Genomic DNA, 14,375 nt, shown 5'->3' on the forward strand with positions numbered 1-14,375 from the left:
AAAATACCAAGTAATTGACAGAAACGGAAAGAGAGGGATTCGAACCCTCGGTACAAAAAACTCGTACAACGGATTAGCAATCCGACGCTTTAGTCCACTCAGCCNTAACCCTCGGTACAAAAAAACTCGTACAATGGATTAGCAATCCGACGATAGTTTCTATGTGTTCTGAAATTGGGATACAAATGTGTGAATCGGAGCTGACAATCTGAACAAAGCCGTTGACTTCTACATTGTACAAGTGGGGTCCACATTCACATGGTCTGTTGATTTAAATGAATGGCTGTGAAGTTTCTCAAATCCCAACCGTTCATTCATTTTACCCTTAGTTTTTTTACAAATTAAATACTTTTTATTTTCCAAAATTTTATTAATATTTTTGAATTTTTTATAAATTTCCAAAATATTTTTATGTTTTTTAAAAAATTAAAAATACATAAGTAACATTAAAAAAAATTATAGATAATAAATATTTTTTTGAATTTTTTTATAATGATAAAAGATGTTAATGCTTTCATAGATATTTTTAAATATAATATTAAAAGAAAACAAGAAAACTTTAACATATTTTTAAAACAAATTATTAACTATTTCTATAAAAAAAAAATTAAAGAGATATTTTTATTAATTTAGTCTATTTCTTTTATCTGTTTTCAAAATTTAAATTAAAATTTGAAAACTATTTACTATTTTATTTTTTAGTTTTAAAAATTAAATTTATGAACTCTACATAAGATGTTTTCNTCATTTTCGGATTCCTATCTAATGACCCGGGACGTAATCCGGGACGTGAAGAATAAAACAAATGATTTTTTTCATTGCTTGATTTTGAAATGTTCTAAAAATTTTATCTATTCCACATCTTTCCTAAACTATAAAAAAATACCAAGTAATTGACAGAAACGGAAAGAGAGGGATTCGAACCCTCGGTACAAAAAACTCGTACAACGGATTAGCAATCCGACGCTTTAGTCCACTCAGCCATCTCTCCCCAAATTGAAAAAGGATAATTACTATGATACATAGTATAAAAAATAGAAAATGAAGGCTTGAAAAAAGCCCTTCTTTATCTCTCTTGATTATCTTTATCTACCCTTTAATTATATGGATATATAATTATATCGATATATATAATTATCTAGATATATCGATGGATNATTAAATACTTTTTATTTTCCAAAATTTTATTAATATTTTTGAATTTTTTATAAATTTCCAAAATATTTTTATGTTTTTTAAAAAATTAAAAATACATAAGTAACATTAAAAAAAATTATAGATAATAAATATTTTTTTGAATTTTTTTATAATGATAAAAGATGTTAATGCTTTCATAGATATTTTTAAATATAATATTAAAAGAAAACAAGAAAACTTTAACATATTTTTAAAACAAATTATTAACTATTTCTATAAAAAAAAAATTAAAGAGATATTTTTATTAATTTAGTCTATTTCTTTTATCTGTTTTCAAAATTTAAATTAAAATTTGAAAACTATTTACTATTTTATTTTTTAGTTTTAAAAATTAAATTTATGAACTCTACATAAGATGTTTTCTTAGTATTATTGTTTAAATTAAAATTTGTGAACTCTAATTAAAATTAAATTATTTTATTGTTTAAATTAATTTTATTTTTAACATAAAAATTATATCATATTAATTAATATTTTATATTTACATATTCTTATGGACGTTGAAAGCTGACACTCACACTATGCATGCATTCATGAAAGTCAACTACCTTAAAATAGTTTGTTGGAGTTTAGTAAAATATAATTGTAATAGCCTAGCCTTGATTTGGTTTTTCTCACCAACGGATGTAGAATCTTCTCACTACCCTTTGGAGCCTAACGTTCTCACAGGCACACCGATCAGTATCTGGCTTTAATACCATTTGTAAGAGTCCAAGTCCACCACTAGTAAACTAAAGAATAAAACGCGTCTACTAGGAAGAGGTTTGCTAGCTTCCACGCCCTTATAAGGAATAAAACATGTCTGCTAGCTTCCACACTCTTATAATGAATGTTTTTGTAACAGTCCAAACTCACTGCTAGTAGATATTGTCCTCTTTGGGTTTTCCTTTTGGGCTTTCTCTCAAGGTTTTTAAAACGTGTATGCTAGGGAAATGTTTCCACACCCTTATAAAGAATGTTTCGTTCTCCTCCTCAACCAATGTAGGATCTCATGTCCACCCCACTTCAGGGCTTTGCCAACTCACTGACACATTGCCTCATGTTCATCCCCTTCGTTGCTTTGCCTCCTTGCTGGCACATGAGACCCAATGAACTTACTGGCACATGAGGTCCAATGTCTTTGTTGGCACACCATCTCGTGTCCACCACCCTTCGAGGTTTAGTCTCCTCACAGACTCATCGCCTGGTGGCTGGCTCTGATGCCATTTGTAACAGTCCAAGCCCACCACTAGTACATATATTGTCCTATTTGAATTTTCCCTTTCCGGCTTCCCCTCAAGATTAAAAAAAAAAAATGCTTGGTTCTGCACATACTTATAAAAAATGGTTAATTCTCCTCTCCAACCTATATGAGATCTTCCACTTTCCAACCAATATGAGATCTCACAATAATATTGTAAAACAATACTTATACAAAATTTGTAACGTAAAACCGATACATAAATTAATTATTAATAGTTATATTCAACCTAACGCTCACATCCGCTTCAATTTGAATCTAATTTTCAAATTTACTATGGAAAACATATACTAAAATATGAAATACAATTTTGTTATTTTAAAATTGTCTTGAGATGATGAAGAAGAGTAGATGGTAACCATCTAAAACTCTCTCCCAAGGTCTCTATATAAAGCTAGTTAGAGAGTAGTGGAAGTCTCAACTATCAAACCAATACCCATTGATAACGATGGCTTCCAAGCATACCTCAAACCTCCTCTCTCTTGCTTGTATGCTTGTCATTGTAGTGGTCTCAAAGGCCGCCGTTGAGCCAAGCCATCCCATCGATGCTGTAAGGCGAAGCAGCTTTCCTAAAGGCTTTGTTTTTGGTTCTTCCTCTTCTTCTTATCAGGTGAACCAAAAAAGTTACTCATTTTTTCATTTTGATTCTCCAAAATGCATAAACATTGATGTCATGTTGTTTCTTTATGAACTTTGTTCAGTATGAAGGTGCTGCTTTCAAGTATGGAAAGGGTGCAAGTATTTGGGATACCTACACTCACCAACATTCAGGTTCTTTCCTTCTCTCTCTCGAGAAGATATTAGAAAAATTAAGTTGCATTGCTTTTGGAAAATTGTAGAGAGAATTGCGGATCGGAGTAACGGAGATATTGCTACTAATTCGTACCATCATTACAAGGTTAGTGCAACAACTCGACTCATAACATCCAGCTTGTTCTTCAGGCGTTCTAACAATAAAATCATTTACCTTAGTGTTTGTGGGCTCTTTTTTATAACGTGAAACTGATTAATAGTTATTCATATGTACATTACAGGAAGATGTTGCCATTATGAAACGGATAGGTTTTGATGCCTACCGATTCTCGATCAGTTGGCCTAGGATTTTGCCAAGTAAGAAATTTAAACATCATTTTATTAATTACAAATACTTAATAGTTCTTTATTAATGTAGAGGGAAAACTTAGTGGTGGGGTGAATAAGGAAGGAATTGAATACTACAATAACCTCATCAATGAGCTCCTTGCCCATGGTTGGTATCATCACAATATTTGGTTAATCTTATTGATTCTTTCAAACATTTTGATGAAATTTAGTGAACATATCATCACAACATTTGTAGGCATTAAACCCTATGTCACACTTTTTCATTGGGATCTTCCCCAAGCTTTACAAGATGAATATCAAGGGTTCATGGATGATCGAATTATGTGAGTAACTAATTTTGATTTCTACCACTATTATATAATAATAAAAAATGTCAAGATGGTATTATCAATCGATAATATTTACCAATATGAACATAGCTCAGTATTGATTATAGAAATTCATTGCAGAAATGATTTTCGAGATTATGCTGAACTTTGCTTCGAGGAGTTTGGAGATAGAGTGAAGCATTGGATCACCTTCAACGAACAATACATCTTCATCAAAAATGGTTACGTGTTTGGACATTTTGCGCCTGGGAGATGCTCTTCTTGGCAACCATTTAATTGTCTTGGTGGAGATTCTGCAACTGAACCATACATTGTTGGTCACAATCAAATTCTAGCTCATGCTACCGCGGTCAAAGTTTACAAGACTAAATTTCAGGTTATCTCTTAATTACTATAATAGCGGTGAGATCCCACATCGGTTGAATAGGAGAACGAAATATTCTTTATAAGGGTGTGAAAACTTTTTTCTAATAGATACATTTTAAAAGGTTGATGATGATACGTAATTGACCAAAATAGCTAATATCTGCTAACACATACATTTACACGTAGGCACACCAAAAAGGTGAAATTGGCGTCACATTGTATTCGAATTGGTTTGTTCCATATTCCGATGCTAAAGCAGACAAAGAAGCTACGAGTCGAGCTCTTGATTTTTCTCTTGGTTGGTAAGTAAATTGATACATAGTACTACCTTAAAATTTCCAAAAAAACAAATTATATCCATGTTCCAAAATTAATTAATTGAGTAATATTGTAGGTTCTTGCATCCTCTCGTCTATGGAGATTATCCAACCAGCATGAGAACTCTTGTGAAGGAGAGATTGCCTAAATTCACAAACGAACAAAGAATTTTGATCTCAAATTCTTATGATTTTATTGGCATAAACTACTATACAGCTAATTATGCCAAATTCGATCCCAATGCAACTAGTGCAAACACGAGCTATGTGAACGATATTCGCGCCACTCTTACACGTACGAACTTAATGTACTTTTAAATTAAATAAAAAAATACTTTGTAATAGTCTAAATCTTTCTAAAATAACCTAAAAGTATAACAAACCATTTTTTCCTCATGCTATATTTAATTTGACTTTGTGTAAAAATGGGTTGGTATTGTAGGTGATCGTGATGGAGTCTCAATTGGTCCAAAGGTAATCGTTTAATGTGCAAACATCCCTTCAATAATGCATTCTTAACTATATTGATTTTTCAATGATTACTTTAATGATTTGTAATCCACGCCTTTACAGGTGAATGTCTCGTCTTGGCTTGCAGCTTATCCAGTAGGATTAAAAAAATTGATGATCTTTATAAAGAACGTTTATAAAAATCCGGTTATCTACATCACAGAAAATGGTATGAAAATCACATTTTACATCATTTTGAACACAAAAATGAAAAATGCATATCTTATTACTCTATTCATGAATCAAATTTTGCATTCCAGGATCGCCCGACTTTTATAGCCTCAAAGTTGATGAACTAATTAAAGACGTTGTTCGAGTAAAATACTTTCATGATCATCTCAAGAATCTACACGAATCAATCAAGTAAGTAACTAGGGATGAAAGAATACATTTTTAGAATTATGTTGGGCGCTAAATCTTATTTTGAACAATGTTGTAGCGCTGGTGTAAGAGTAAAGGGATACTTTGCATGGTCATTATTGGACGTTTTTGAATGGTCGCGTGGATTTACCATACGCTTCGGTGTCGTCTACATTGATTACAAGAACGGCTTGAAGAGAATCCCTAAAGACTCAGCAAAGTGGTTTCGCAATTTCCTAAGCACCTAAATATGCTTTTTTTCTATCACGTTATAATGTTGGTTTGTCATACAATCTTAACTTTATACATCGAACCAATAATTGACGTGAACTCTTTTTCTGTGTATATCTCTATGCTTAAATTCTCTTATCTTATATTTGGTGTGTTATATAAATCAATTTTATTTTCTTCAATTTTGTGGATCGTAATATCAGACCTCGTCACGATTCTACAATATAATGATATTAGACAGAGCCAAATTATAAAATAGATATGTTTACTAAGGAATGGGCGAAGTTGTCTAATATCCAAATTATAAAATATAATGATATTAGACAACTTTGAACGGACAAATGGATACTCCACAAAGAAAATTTAAAGAGAATCATAGTGTGGATCGATATGCTTCCTATATGTTATGTTATAATATGTGAATTGTATGATAATAATTATGGTACGATGTGCTCTAGGAGATGTTTGAGATAGAATACGAGAAGGATGTACAAAACGAAATGTAACGATAGGAGTAAGATACGTTCATGAAACGTTAAGGTTAGGTTACATACCGGAGTGCTATGGATAGGAGAGATTGATGAAAGAATACGGTTAGGTTATGGGTAGAAAGGGATAGGTTTGTGATAGATTGATAGAACGATGGCGTTAGGATACGTTCTGGTGATGATATGACTAAGGTACGTTACGTAATGATATGTCTGTGATAGGTATAAGAACGTTAAGGCTATGATAAGTTAGAGAACGATATGACTATGAAGTGTTTACGTTATGACTTGTTTATGATATGATGCATTGTATGCTAGATTATTGTGCTTAAGTACGTAGTTATGTGAACGTGAATGTATGCTTTTAGTCTGATGTGATGTGTAATGCATGTAACGATGTGTGGTCCTTGAACGATTATGGCTTGTTTGTATGAATATTTGAATGTAACTGCATGAATTGTATGACATGAAATACGGTAAATTGCATGAAACATAACCCCGTTAGGAATATGTATGATATGTAAAGAAATGAGAATGAGAATGACATGTAAGCATGAAAACGTGACAGGGGGTTATGTTCATTAATGATAACTGTAGGACTAGTGGGACCTCATGCATATTGTGTGCTCATGCATTTGGGGGGATACCCCTATCCCATCACGAGGGTACGGACGCGTACATCCAAAGGGAGGACAACGATCGTTATGCTTTGCATAGCGCTGCCGTGACGGTTCTAGTTTTAACGGGTCCCGGTGGGCCCCCAGAGCATGCCCACCGGCTAGGGACAGTGGCCCAGCGGTGTGCGAACTAGCTGGTGAGCCCATACTCGCACGTATGGGCTGCGTGTAGAGTATATGGTACACGTCCACGATTACCTGTTAGGATTACACCGTAGGGAAAATGAAACGAAACGAAACGAAAAAGAAACGAAACGAAATGAAACGAAACGAAAGATAGGTCCCATCATTTTATTGCATGTGATTGTTGCATTTAACCCCAATAGTGGGGTCACTTACTGAGTATTTCTTTAAATACTCAAGCCATGTGCTACTACATTTTTCAGGTTAAGGCAAGGCATTCCTGTACGGCTGACGACGGCATCGCAACTCGAGATCATGGCACATGCATAGGATAGTGGTATTCATTTTCTTAGACTTAGGATAGAATAGGATGTTTTAAACTTAAACGCTTATTTATTTTATTTCGGGTCTTTTGTTGTGTCGTTTTAAAGATGTTTTCGAAACACGTAAGTCCATGGCTGTGTTTTAAGATAAAGGTTATGTTTTATGGAATTTTAATGAAGTCTCCCGCATTTAATGTTTATGGTACCAGTAGCGACCTTAAATTAAGTAGAAAATTTTGGGTCGTTACATAGTCAGCCATCTAGAAAAGAGATGAGAAATTTATTTTACTTCATACCATCGGTAGTAAACATAAAGTTACTTCATCAACGATAAATGCATTTGTTATTGCAATTTATTTAGTTTCTTCTACGAGTAGTAAGTGCTCTAGAAGGTTGCAATAACAAAACACAAACATGATAATAGAGCATATAACATAGAAGATTTGTGTACCATTTTCAGGTCGTGAGAAAATTGTGGAACCATTTTGCTGAGTCTTTCTGCGTTCTCGTCAAATCGTTCTTGAAATCAACATAGGTGAGACCAAAGCGCATGGAGTATCCATTTGCCCATTCAAAATTGTCTAATAATGACCATGCAAAATATCCACGAACCTTCACCCCAGCTCTACAATATTTTCCAAAATGTAACATAATTATAATCAACTATGGTTGAAAGAGTAGGCACAGAAGTTATGAAAATGTTTTAATAGTTTAATCCTTTGGTTTGTTACTTACTCGATTGCTTCATAAAGATAATAGAGATGATCATGAAAATATTTGACCCTGCGCTCGTCTCTTAATAATTCGTCAACGTTCGGGCTATCATAGTCAAGGTATCCTGTCATAGTAAAGTTTAAATAATCAACAAATGAAATATAATTTTTTATTTTTATTTTCATACAATTACATTATAAAATTCTTGTCAATACCATTTTCTGTAATGTAAATAACGGGATCGTTGTATTTTTCTTTTATATATATCAACAATTCTTTTAATCCATGTGGATAAACGGCTAGCCAAGACGATGAACTCACCTACACCATTATGAACACTAGCAAATTATTAGATTGGCATAAAATTAATTTAAATTTTGAAAAGCATAACAAAAGAACAATGTGTGCACTAGTATTGTTATAATTCTTCAAGAAAGTTTGAACGCTATTACCTTTGGACCAATCGAGACCCCATCACGATCCGCTACAATGCAAAGATATTATATAAAAAGTCAAATTATAGAATAGATATGTCATAGTATAGATGAATTAAAATGTATATTTGAAAGAGTGCATACTTGAAAGAGTTGCATGAATATCATTCAAATAGCTTTGGGCTGGATGAACGTCACTGGGATTGTCTTTTGCATAATTAGCTGTGTAATAGTTTATGCCAAGAAAATCAAAGGAGTTCATGATGAAAGTGGTTTCGTCCTTTGTGAATGTGGGCAATCTCCTCCCCACCAAATCTCTCATGCTTTGTGGATAATCTCCATAAACGATTGGATTTAAGAACCTAAATGCATTTAATTTGGTCATATCTTTGTAAAAAAATGATATAATAGAACAAATGAAGTCCACTTTTAGCCGATATTGTCTTCTATGGGATTTCCTTTCCGAATTTTCTATCATGGTTTTAAAACGAGTATGCTAGAGAGAGGTTTTCACATATTTATAAAAGATGTTTCGTTTCTCTCTCTAATTGATGTGGGAGCTCAGGTTCCACCTCTCTTCGGGGCCCAGTGTCCTCGTTGACACTTGTTTTTCTCTCTAATCGATGTGAGATCTCACAATCCATCACGAGTCCAGTATCCCTCGCTGACACTTGTTCCTCTCTCCAACCGATATGAGATCTCACAATTAGTTGGGAGATCCCACATCGATTGGAGAGGGGAACAAAGCATTCTTGATAAGGGTGTGAAAATCTCTCTCTCGCATACGTATTTTAAAACTATGAAGAAAGATCGGAAGAGAAAGTCTAAAGAGGACTTAATGAAAGAAGTAATGAATTCATGGAGGTTAATATTTACTTACCAACCAAGTGAAAAATCAAAAGCCCGATCTCTAGCTTTTTTGTCAGCCTCAGAGTCTGAATATGGTACATACCACGTTGATTCTAATGTGATGCCAATCTCACCCTTTTGGTCTTCCTATGACCCCATTTAACAAGTGTTACAAACATGTTTATACACATAAAATAAGTAAATCACACTTTTATAAAAAATGTTTTGTTCGTATCTTTTAGGGAGAGGTTTTCATTTTTTGTTCCCCTCTCCAACCGATGTGAAATCTCACAATCGACTCCTTTCGAAGCCCAGCGTCTTCGCTGGCACATCGTTCGGTGTCCACCCCCTTGCGGGCTCATCGTCCTTGTTGACACACCGCCTAGTGTCTGGCTCTGATACCATTTGTAACAGCCTAAGCCTGTTAGGGAGAGGTTTCCACATTTTGTTCCCCTCTCCAACTAATGTGGGATCTCACAGTCCACTCTCTTTCGTGGCCCAGCGTCCTCGCTGGCACATCGTTCGGTGTCCACCCCCTATGGGGCTCAACGTCCTTGCTGGCACACCGTCTGGTGTTTGGCTCTGATACCATTTGTAACAGCCTAAGTCTGATAGGGAGAGGTTTACACATTTTGTTCCCCTCTCCAACCGATGTGGGATCTCACAATTCACCCCCTTTCGGGGCCCAGCGTCCTCACTTGCACACTGCCAGGTGTCCACCCCTCTAAGGGCTCAGCGTCCTTGTTGGCACACCGCCCGGTGGATGTGGGATCTCACAATCCACACCCTTTCAGGGCCCAGCGTCCCCGCTAGCACACCGTCTGGTGTCCACCTCCCTACGAGGCTCAGCATTCTTACTGGCACACCGCCCAATGTTTGGCTCTAAAACCATTTGTAACAGTCTAAGCCCACTACAAGCCGATATTGTCTTCTTTGGGTTTTCCCTTTCGAGTTTCCCCTCAAAGTTTTTAAAATTTCGTGTGCTTTGAAGAGGTTTTCACACTCTTATAAAAAATGTTTCGTTCTCCGGATCTCACACAAACCCTCAACAAAAACAATCATAGAGAGCAAGGAGAACCTGATATTTGGTCTGGTAAACATTGACAGCTGCAGCGTGTGCAAGAATTAAGTTGTGACCAACAGTGTATGGTTCAGTGCCCGAATTACCACCAAGAAAATGAGATTTGTCCCATTCTGCACCCCTACCTTCAGCATATTCTCCAATAACATAACTTTTGAAGGTGAAGATGAATTGTTCATTTAAGGTAATCCAATGTTTCACTTTCTTTCCAAACTCCTTGAAACAAAGCTCAGCAAACTCTTGAAAATGTTCTCTGCAAATAGTTTCGACCATTAGTTTTTTTTTTTTTTTTTATAATAGTTTAAATCCCCCGCTAGCAGATATTTTCCACTTTGGCGGGTTAAATATCTCTGTCAGCCTCACGATTTTAAAACGTGTCTGCTAGTGAGAGGTTTCTACACTCTTATAAGAAATGCTTCGTTCACCTTTCCAACCGATGTAGGATCTCACAATCCACCCACTTGACCCAGCGTCCTCGTTGGCACATCACCCAGTGTCTGGCTCTGATTGTAATAGCCCAAGCCTACTGCTAACAGATATTATCCATTTTGGCTCGTTATACATCGCCGTTAGCCTCATGGTTTTAAAACATGTCTACGAGGAAGAGGTTTCCACACCCTTATAAGGAATGCTTCATTTAGAGGTTTCCATACCCTTTTAAACACCCTGTGAGGTTTCCATACCCTTTTAAAACACATCTGTGAGGGAACCCTTATAAGGAATGTTTCGTTCCCTTCTCCAATCGATGTGGATACATTCAGAGGTTTCCATACCCTTATGAGGAATGTTGGAGAGGTTTCTACACCCTTATAAGGAATGTTTCGTTCCCTTCTCCAACCGACATGAGTACATTTAGAGGTTTCCATACCCTTATAAGGAATGTTTTGTTCCATTTTTTAACCCACGTGGGATCTCACAATCCACCCCTCTTGGGGACCAGTGTCCTCGCTTGCACACCGCCTAGTGTTTGGCTCTGATACCATTCGTAACAGCTCAAGCCAATCACTAGCAGATATTATCCACTTTTGCCCGTTACACATTGTCGTCAATCTCACGATTTTAAAACACATCTGGAAAGGTTTCCACACCCTTATAAGGAATCTTTCATTCCCTTCTCCAACCGATGTGGGATCTCACATTGGCGTTCAGGACAATGATTTCATTTTATTGTCCTTTCATAGAAGCCACCATATTCTTTACATTTATATTCTAAAAATTTGACTTACACAATTTGGCGATTCAAGAAGCCACCATATTCAATTTCTAAAGCTTCAGGAACATCCCAATGAAAAAGTGTGACATAGGGTTTGATGCCTACAAATGGAAATATGACCCATTTTGAGATTAATAGAACTTGGTTAAGATAATGATTGAGATTAAAGAAAGAATAGAAGAAGAAGAAGAAGGCACCATTTGCAAGCAGCTCATCGATGAGATTATGGTAGTACTCTATTCCATCTTTGTTCACTCCCCCACTAAGCTTTCCCACTGACAACAATATTTTAACAACATTAGTGTTCATAAAATTAAGCATATGGATTAGTTTAATTCTTCCTTTTAAGTTCTTACACGGCAAAATTCTTGTCCATGCGATTGAGAATCGATAAACACCAAAACCTATGCTCTTCATCAGGGCAACATCTTCCTTATAGCGATGATACTCATCAACAGCTATATCTCCATTGCTGTGATCAGCAATCCTCTCTGAAATTTTAACAAATAAAACAACATTCAGACACATAATTCTATTAGGAATCACGACTCTCCACAATAGTATGATATTGTCCACTTTGAGCATAAGCTCTCGTGGCTTTGCTTTGGGTTTCTCCAAAAGACTTCATACCAATGGAGATAGTATTCCCCCTTATAAACCCATGATCATTTCGACTCTCCCAATAATCCTCAACGAATTTGTGTCCAATTCAACAAATAAACAACATTGAGAGAGAGAGACATACCTGGATGTTGGTGAGTGTAGGCATCCCATGTACTTGGCCCTTTACCATCCTTAAAAGCATCACCTTCATACTAAACAAAACATAACAATTCAAAATCATTCTTTGTTCTTAATTTATTATTTGTAAACCTTAAAACAATATATGCAACTCTTCTTCAACCTGGTAAGCTGAAGATGCTGTACCGAATACGAAGTCCTCGGGAAAGCTGCTTCGCCTGATCATGTCCATACGCTGGCTGTTGTTATTGACCACTGCAAACAAAGGAAGCACAAAGTTTAGGAAAGAAAACTATATGCATCTTTGAAAATTAATGTTTTGTATTATGTTTGTTTTGTTTTGTAATTGAAGGTTTATTCCATATTAAATAGCATAAAAAAGGGTAAATAATTTAGCTCACAACTTATTTTTGTAAGATATTTCATAAATGTTTCAAATTTAGGCATGGAGTAGAATGTTTCCTTTATAATTTTTAATGGGCGTGCCTAGAATGAGTATGGTGGTGACCTAGAATATTGAGTTTGAGATTCAATTTTTGTTTCTATTCTGTGAGATCCCACGTCTATTGAAGAAAGGAACGAATCATTCGAAAAGCTCCCTCTAGTAGACGCGTTTTAAAATCATGAGGCCGATAGCAAAACGTAACGGGCTAAAGCGGACAATTATCTGTTAGTGTTAGGTTTAGGCTGTTACAAATTGTATTAGAGGGAGTCATCGGATAGTGCGAGACACTGGTCGAAGTAGGGCTAGACCCTCTTCGTTGTAGACACATTTTAAAAACCTTGAGAGAAAGTACGAAAAGCTCCCTCTAGTAGACGCGTTTTAAAATCATGAGGCTGATAGCGAAACGTAACGGGCTAAAGCGGACAATATCTGCTAGTGATAGATTTAGGCTGTTACAAATGGTATTAGAGACAGTCACTGGATAGTGCTAGACAATGGTTGGAGTAGGGCTAGACCCTCTTCGTAGTAGACACATTTTAAAAACCATGAGAGAAAGTACGGAAGGGAAAGCCCAAAGAGGATAATATCTGCTAGTGGTGGGTTTCGGCGGTTAGAAATGGTATCAAAGCCAAACACCGGGCGGTGTGCTAGTGAGAACGTTGGTCCCTAATGGGTTCGAATTGCGAGATCTCACATCAGTTGGAGAGGGGAACAAAGCATTTCTTACAAAGGTGTGGAAACTTCTCCCTATAAGACGCGTTTTAAAACCGTGAGGCTAACTCAATACATAATAGGCCAAACTTCTAATGTATTTTCACTACCATAGTAGTTTTAAAGCGTTTATGAAATATCAAAGAAGATAACGAGTCAAGCATCAAACCAACGTTGTAATTTAGCACATAAGAAACACAAAAAAAAAAAAATCTTTGGAGAGAGTTTGGAGGAAGAAAAAGAAATGAAAATAGTTCATTTACCGTCATCCATTGAGGATGGAGAGAAGGGTTTGGCTGCTCTTATCTTTGGAGAGGGTTTGAGATGAAAGGGTTTATGGTTCTTTGTGGTGGATTGTAGCCTGCCGTTTACTCCTTTTTATAAGGCTCAAGGTCAAGAGATGTGTGTACGTAGTGAATGAATATTTGGTTATGAGGGGAGGGTATGTTTAATTTTCTTTCTTTCTTTTTTTTTATTTTGATTTTTTGTGTAGTAGTTTTCTCCATCTGGTTTTGTTTGTGTTATGAATTTGTGATCCACATTTGTGATTTAGTTGGACGAACAATCTAGACAAAAGTTTTATCTATAAAATTTGGAATTATTACCCATGAATGGCCTCCTTTGCTTCCAAGTGTTTGTGTCGTAATGTTACGTCCAAAATGTTATGATATTCGCTTGTTGTAGTAGTTGCATCCGCGGATGCAAGGTCGATCACACTCACGCACCCATAAACAGACTATTAAACAAAGAGACACAAAGATTTACGTGGTTCGGAGAGAAGAAACTCTCTTGCATCTACAGGAGGTACCCAATCGTTATAACCAAAGTGTTTACAAATGTATCTCTCACACTCTCACACTGTAGAGTCTCTCTTACAAAATTCCTCCTAATTGCTAGACAAATACAAAATGGGAAATGACTC

The 14,375-nt window shown here is 35.7% G+C and overlaps 2 protein-coding genes and 1 non-coding gene across 5 annotated transcripts; 1 reads left to right on the plus strand and 2 right to left on the minus strand.

The window, feature by feature from the left end:
- Positions 1–903: 903 nt before the first annotated feature.
- TRNAS-GCU lies at positions 904–991 on the minus strand. Its single transcript has one exon. It is a non-coding gene; the product is annotated as a tRNA-Ser (tRNA).
- Positions 992–2,816: 1,825 nt separating this feature from the next.
- On the plus strand, positions 2,817–5,768 carry LOC111780501 (beta-glucosidase 12-like). 3 transcript variants are annotated; one of them, XM_023660926.1, is made up of 13 exons: positions 2,817–3,047; positions 3,139–3,208; positions 3,277–3,335; positions 3,472–3,499; positions 3,609–3,686; positions 3,777–3,864; positions 3,991–4,246; positions 4,423–4,538; positions 4,631–4,848; positions 4,996–5,027; positions 5,127–5,232; positions 5,324–5,426; positions 5,503–5,768. In XM_023660926.1, exons 1-13 carry the CDS (start codon positions 2,886–2,888, stop codon positions 5,669–5,671), a joined length of 1,485 nt encoding a protein of 494 aa, XP_023516694.1. In that variant the 5' UTR covers positions 2,817–2,885; the 3' UTR covers positions 5,672–5,768. The 3 variants fall into 3 exon arrangements, with proteins under 3 accessions (XP_023516694.1, XP_023516693.1, XP_023516695.1); XM_023660925.1 differs by having other exon boundaries at positions 2,818–3,047; positions 3,472–3,547; XM_023660927.1 differs by lacking the exons at positions 3,277–3,335; positions 3,472–3,499 and having other exon boundaries at positions 2,819–3,047.
- Positions 5,769–7,716: 1,948 nt separating this feature from the next.
- LOC111780479 (beta-glucosidase 24-like) lies at positions 7,717–13,768 on the minus strand. The gene is made up of 13 exons (XM_023660901.1): positions 13,717–13,768; positions 12,461–12,552; positions 12,302–12,371; positions 11,913–12,047; positions 11,754–11,831; positions 11,570–11,657; positions 10,341–10,596; positions 9,294–9,409; positions 8,558–8,775; positions 8,432–8,463; positions 8,195–8,300; positions 8,001–8,103; positions 7,717–7,890 (listed from the first exon to the last, which is right to left on the minus strand). Exons 1-13 carry the CDS (start codon positions 13,724–13,726, stop codon positions 7,722–7,724), a joined length of 1,473 nt encoding a protein of 490 aa, XP_023516669.1. The 5' UTR covers positions 13,727–13,768; the 3' UTR covers positions 7,717–7,721.
- Positions 13,769–14,375: the final 607 nt, after the last annotated feature.

The sequence above is a fragment of the Cucurbita pepo genome, chromosome LG18, assembly GCF_002806865.2.
Source record: "Cucurbita pepo subsp. pepo cultivar mu-cu-16 chromosome LG18, ASM280686v2, whole genome shotgun sequence".
NCBI lineage: Eukaryota > Viridiplantae > Streptophyta > Magnoliopsida > Cucurbitales > Cucurbitaceae > Cucurbita > Cucurbita pepo.

Bases quoted from the DNA above. Each gene is read 5' to 3' on its own strand.
- LOC111780501 (XM_023660925.1), top strand. From the start codon at position 2,886: ATGGCTTCCAAGCATACCTCAAACCTCCTCTCTCTTGCTTGTATGCTT. The intron at 3,865-3,990 runs GTGAGTAACTAA...AATTCATTGCAG, and splicing joins TTCATGGATGATCGAATTAT to AAATGATTTTCGAGATTATG. The intron at 5,233-5,323 runs GTATGAAAATCA...TTTGCATTCCAG, and splicing joins TATCTACATCACAGAAAATG to GATCGCCCGACTTTTATAGC.
- LOC111780479 (XM_023660901.1), bottom strand. The intron at 12,372-12,460 runs GTTGAAGAAGAG...TGTTTTGTTTAG, and splicing joins CAGCATCTTCAGCTTACCAG to TATGAAGGTGATGCTTTTAA. The intron at 8,104-8,194 runs GTATTGACAAGA...TTACTATGACAG, and splicing joins TATTTACATTACAGAAAATG to GATACCTTGACTATGATAGC.